We start from the raw sequence: 5873 nt of genomic DNA, 5'->3' as shown, positions 1-5873 counted from the left end.
GATGAAGAGATGTCTACAGTTTCAGTTTAAAAACTACCGCACTTAACTAAAAAAATCCATACACTTCTCATGCCAGCTGAACCCCCTTCCACAACTAAGAATGGCAGCAGAATGCTATTTCACTATATACAGAAAGACAACTTTAAGCTAAATGGACGCCCACTGTAGTGTAAATAGATCTACCCTCACAGTGCATGCTTTGGGCCATGGCACCCTGGGGAACGTACAGCCTTTCCAAGTAATCACTGCTCCTCTAAGGCATCATAACTCTAAGCATGTACCACAAGAATCTGTCTAGTTTTTACAAACTATAGATATGTACAGTTTATAACCCAGGATTTCTAGCCAATAACCATATAGTAACACCACCTTACAAATTAAAAAAATGCTTGAAACATTTTTAAATGCTTTGTTACACCAACAGCAAAGTGCACAGAGTTAGGAGAACACTAGAGCGCCTTTTCATTTTAAAAATGTTTGGAAATATGTACAACTTTGATACAGTTTCAGGGTGCTCACTACACCCATGGCCACTTCATGTAAACCAGTTACAATTTCTAGAGCACTTTTAGAAACTACAACGCGATCGGAATCCAATTTTTTTCTTTAATTAAGCCTAATAAGGGCAAAAGACACCATCTTAAATAAGAGGTGCTTCATTTATGGTGTTTCCCCTACTCTATGGTATTCACATGGAGACAAGTATAGTACAGTTTTATTCATCATCATCATCTTCGTCCTCCTCTTCTTCATCCTCCTCCTCCTCTTCGTCTTCTTCCTCTACCTTTTTCCGAGCAGCTTTGGTTGCTGCTCCCTTTGCGCCATCAAACTTTCCTTTAGACTTGTAGTCTGCAACATCCTGCAAAGTCAAGGGGATGTCTTAATTTGCTCTAAGCAGCAAACACAAACAGCATTTGTACAGCAGGTGTTAATAGAGAGACTGGCCTTCCACAGCTGAATCCCCACAAGGGCAGACAGCCAGCGCTGCAGTACACAGGTATGCAGGACGCCTAAGCAACACAAGCAGCCACCACTGCACATACCTGGGGGAAACTCTGTCCTCACTGGAATTCACCTGCAGCTCTCTAACCTACCCTGTCCCACATACACAAAGGTCAGCTACATCACACGCAGCACAATGAGAACAGGTCTGGAAGCTGGGGCCACCTAGGCTGGGTCTATGCTACAGAAACACAACAATGCAAGTGCTGGTATGGAAGAGGCACAAGTGAAAACTAGCCTTACCTTCTCGTACTTCTCCTTCAGTTTAGCTGCCTTATTATTATAAGGCTGCTTTTCACCATCACTGAGGTTGTTCCACATTTCTCCCAGTTTCTTTGCTACATCCCCAATGGATATGCCAGGGTTTGTGGACTTGATCTTGGGGCGGAACTCTGAACAGAAGAGGAAGAAGCCAGACCTTGGGGAAAAGCAACAGAGGACAGTCAGCACTGAAGAACACCTGGAGAACACCCCATTCCTCCAGCCCTCACCCACAACATTCACACATGCACTCACACTTTTAACAAAAAAACACCACAGAACAAAAACATGTTTTTGCTGAGACCCAGACCTGCAGCCTTAACCCAACACTAGTTTTAATAGTGTTGTCTATCCCCACTGCACAACATAATCTTAAGACACAAAAGTCCACTGAGATTTGGTCAGGTCTTCGAGCACTGCAAAGTTTAAGCGTACAGAGCACCAAGAATTTGTGTTAGAGTTTACAAGAGATTACAAACCACCTAGAAGATTTACAAGACAGTATCAGGAAGCTGTAATTATCACCAGTACTGCTATACCCAAACAGTGTACACCACTCCATCCACCTCCTTTATGGAAACCCATAAGCTGTGTTATAGGGCACAAAAACAAAACCAAAGCATTTATTATCTCGAAGTTACTTACGGTGGTCGTTTCGGGGCATTGGGGTCCTTCTTCTTCTTGCCACCCTTAGCTGGTCCATAGTCCTTCATTTCTCTATCATATCGTACCTTATCAGCTTTTGCCATTTCATCAAATTTAGCCTTCTCCTTGCTTGACATAGTCTAAAAAAAAAAAAAACCAAACAACCCAAACAAAACAAACACACAACCACAAAACAAGACACCAAACCTGTGATTACCCAACTGGTCAATACCTGGCAAACTTTAAGTAAACAAGCCAACACACACAGACTCAATAGGGGAGTTTCAGAATTTGTTTGTTTTCTGACTGGACCACCTTGGGAACGAAGGTCCTATATTATGGACTGCAGATTCAACTGGCATACTCAGTAAGCAGGAATTAACAGGAATAGGACAAGTACAGCCAGAGTCCTCTTTGAGGACACAGGCCTGGAGGGAGGTAGCTGCTACTAGGTACTGTTTGGGAACAGGAAAAAAGGCCAGGCTACAATGGAAAGGTCCAAACAGACAGATACACCTGTATGAAGGCTTAACAGTCATTACAGGAGTCAGCAGCACCCAATTAATGGCCAAAAACAGCACAGACCAAACAGCACCAGGTCCCTTCACATTCAGGCACACACAAGTCAAGAAGTTATTCCTTCAGTAAGTCACAAATTAAGGTACCTTCCACCTCTCTGAGCACTTCTTGGAAAACTCTGCAAAGTTGACTGGAACCTCTGGGTTCTTTTTCTTATGTTCCTCACGGCATGTCTGCACAAAGAAGGCATAGGCAGACATCTTGCCCTTGGGCTTCTTCGGATCACCTTTAGCCATCTTGACTCTGTAGGGAAGAGGGGAAAAAAGGGAAGAAGAAAAAGTGTGAACGCATGTACAGATAAATGCACAAATGTATTTATGCATATGGTGTGCATGTGTTTTTATATATGTTATATACAGACGCACACCCCCCATGATGCCTTGAAGAGATGTCCTTCATCAGTAGCACATTATTTTCTAGCCCCCCCAATACCTCTTACCATCCCTAATAACACAGCTTAAATTATTACTCCTTGACATTTGAGTTACAGACTTGAACCAAGTTAAACTGGTCACTGGACTTAAGTTTTACATTGACATATGTTTACATCATGTCCAAAGACTGAACACAGGCTAATAAATACACCATACTTCTGCTTCTTTACACTTGTATATGAACTAATGTAAAGCATTTGTTTTAGTTGACTACTACACTGGGGCTTGAGTGGCAGATACAGTGACAGGCTAGGAACTTATCCCTTTAGTAGCTGAAGCTGACATTAGCAGTTGCTGTCCAGGTGAAAAGGCAGGACAGATTACTAGCCCCTAAAAGTGCATTACTATTTTATATAGAAGATGACGGGCAAATAAAGGCTGGTTTTAAACACAATAGGACCCGTGGAGCTCTGCAAGGTGAGCTCCGTTTGCTCTTGCTCCACCAAGTGACACATGTTCGGAGGCGTAGTGGTCAGTGCAAAGATGTGATTAGCAAGTCACCAAGAGGACGATGCTAACTTTTGGGCTGTGTTTCTTTCCCCTTCTACTGTCTTCTTTCCCACTTCTACCCCTCTCAAAAAGAGCAAAATAATGCCGCAGCAATATTTCCTGTTTCCAGCTTCGCCAGCGTTTGAAATTTTAATTTTTATTAGGACAACGTTAATATTTAATTGTACATGTTAACCCTCCCCATGTGCGGCGCAAGTGGTTTTCCACCGCCCTGTCCCGTCCCGGACGCTACCGGAGCTCGGCGGGATCCCGCTGCCGCCCCACAGCTCTCCACAGGGCAGCGGAAAACCCGCGTAAACAAGGGACGAAGCGGCGGGGCAGGGACGCGGAGCGGAGCCGGGGCCGTCGCCTGCTCCCTAAGTTGGGGGCGAGCGGCCCGCTGCGGCCGGTCGAGCCTTTGCTCCCCTCCCGCCATCTTCTCTCCCCTCGCCTCCCCCCCACTCCAAGGTCACCGCGGCTGCCGGGCTCCGCTGCGCGGGCCGCGGGCACCTGCGGCGGGACCGGGGCCGGCGGGCGGAGGGGGCAGCGGCAGCTCCGCCAGACGCCAATAATTCATCTTCCATTTTGTGAAATGCCTCCTGATGAAAGAAAGTGCCCCTGAAATGTAGCGGGGCGGCGGCCGGGGGGCGCCGGGGGGCTGGGCGGCGGCCGGGGGCGCCGGCCCGGCCCCGGGCGGCCGGTGCGAGCGGCAGCGGGAGCGGCAGCAGCGGCGGCGGCCGCGCTCCGCGCCCAGGGCCGGCCCCGCTCGCTAAGATGGCTTCTCCCGGCGCCGCCGCCGCGCCGCCGAACAAAGCCGCGCTCCCCCCTCCGCCGCGCTCGGCCCCCCGCGCCCGCCGCCCCTGGCCGCCAACCCCGCCAAAACGCCGCCCCCGCCGAGAAGGGGCTCCCCGCTCGGCCCCCCGCCGGGTGGCGGGGGTGGCGGGGCCGGGGCGCGGGCGGGAGGCGGCCTTTCCCCCCCCACCCCCCCCCCCCTCCTCGGCCCCTGCCTAGCGCAGCGCTCTCTAACAAAGGCTCCCGTGCAGCCATTATCGCCGCCGCTACGCTCCTCCGCGCCGACAGAAAAAGAGTGCGAATAGCCCCAGGGCGGCCCCGGGGCGCCCGGACGAAGGCATAGGGTGGTGGGGAGAGAGGAGCTGGGGCGAAAGCGAAAGGTTTGAGTCCCCTGCGGGGAGCCGGGAAAGAGATTTTCCCCGCCGCGACCGCCCTCCCCATCCCTATGCTGCTTACACGTCTTTCTTCCCTTCGCCCGGGCTCTCCAGCGCCAGCCATATTAATGCCCACAGCACGGGCGGCGCGGAGCGGGGAAGAGGCGATGCGGGGCTCCACCGCGGGCGCAGCCCCGCCAAAGACACCTTCCCGGGTAGGGGAAGAACAACGGAGGCAGAAGCGAAGGGATCGGGGGAGTTTGGAGGAGGCGGCGGCAAGAAAAAAACTGCTTCGTCGGGACAGACGGGCGCAGCGCGCAGGGTTTATCCCTGTCAGATGCTAAAGCGACAGCCATATTAATGCAGAATAAACAGCGGGCACGGCACTGCGCACGGCCAACAACTTTCCCACCGCCGCCAGCCCCACCGAGCCCACCCGGGGGAAGGGGGCAAATAAAAGCCGAGGGCGCCGCGCGTTTTGCCGTGCGACATTAGGAGGCGGCAGAGAAAAAATCCCTGCCCATGCGGGGGAGAAGAGGAGTTAGTCCCGGTGTAGTTGCTGCACCAGCCATATTACTCTCGGCAGTACGGGAGCCCAGCGCGGAGAAAAGGGTCTACACCGGGGACAGGTAACCCCTCCGCGCCAGAGGGGGTGCTCCCGGTGGGGCTGGGAATGAGGACGGGGGGCAAATAGTGCTCCTCGCCTTCTGCCCACCGCCCCACCAGCTGCGTGCGGCATCTGCCCCGACACCACCGATCCCCTGGTGAGGAGGACAGAAAGTTTGGGATGATTTTCCTTTTTTTTTTTTTTTCCTTTTTTTTTCTTTTAGTTAAGGGAAAAAAGAACTCGGGAGAAGGAAGCAATAAAAACAACCCAAAAAAATTATAATTAAAAAATAATGCCGGGGCAGCTAGAGCAAAGGGGTGAAGGCGCGGAGGTAGGGCGGGGCGGCGGCAGGGCGGGCAGGGGGCAGCCGCCCCCCGAAAAGTTGCGGTGGGGCTGCACGTACCTGTATTGTTCGCGGTAGTGTGGACAGGAGCTGGAGCGCAGGGCACGACGCGGGGCTCGGCGCGACTCAGCCTCGCGTTGGCTGCCTACGAGAGCGGCCTGATTGGCTGCAGGGCTCTGCCGTTTAAAACAACCTCCTCGCCCGCTGATTGGCGCGGCGCCTCATGAATATTAAGCATGGCGGTGCGGCGGTTGGCGGGCGCCGGTGAGGTCATTCATTCAAAACGAGCGCCCGCCGGGGACAGGGGCGCGAAGTGGTGCGCGCCAGGGGTGTAAGGGGGGAAAGTT

General features: G+C 52.3%; 1 protein-coding gene across 1 annotated transcript; it reads right to left on the bottom strand.

Annotated features, from left to right (window-relative positions):
* Positions 1 to 659: 659 nt before the first annotated feature.
* On the bottom strand, positions 660 to 5610 carry HMGB3 (high mobility group box 3). Its single transcript, XM_054388478.1, has 5 exons — positions 5587 to 5610; positions 2574 to 2730; positions 1909 to 2048; positions 1246 to 1420; positions 660 to 859 (listed from the first exon to the last, which is right to left on the bottom strand). Exons 2-5 carry the CDS (start codon positions 2721 to 2723, stop codon positions 716 to 718), a joined length of 609 nt encoding a protein of 202 aa, XP_054244453.1. The 5' UTR covers positions 2724 to 2730; positions 5587 to 5610; the 3' UTR covers positions 660 to 715.
* Positions 5611 to 5873: the final 263 nt, after the last annotated feature.

Source organism: Indicator indicator, chromosome 17 (assembly GCF_027791375.1).
Source record: "Indicator indicator isolate 239-I01 chromosome 17, UM_Iind_1.1, whole genome shotgun sequence".
Taxonomy (NCBI): Eukaryota; Metazoa; Chordata; class Aves; order Piciformes; family Indicatoridae; genus Indicator; species Indicator indicator.
Note: the sequence above shows the minus strand (reverse complement) of the source record. Positions and strands in the feature narration are given on the sequence as shown.

Bases quoted from the DNA above. Each gene is read 5' to 3' on its own strand.
- HMGB3 (XM_054388478.1), bottom strand. From the start codon at position 2,723: ATGGCTAAAGGTGATCCGAAGAAGCCCAAGGGCAAGATGTCTGCCTAT. The intron at 1,421-1,908 runs GTAAGTAACTTC...CTTTTCCCCAAG, and splicing joins AATGCCCCGAAACGACCACC to GTCTGGCTTCTTCCTCTTCT. The intron at 860-1,245 runs GTAAGGCTAGTT...TTGACTTTGCAG, and splicing joins TGAAGGAGAAGTACGAGAAG to GATGTTGCAGACTACAAGTC.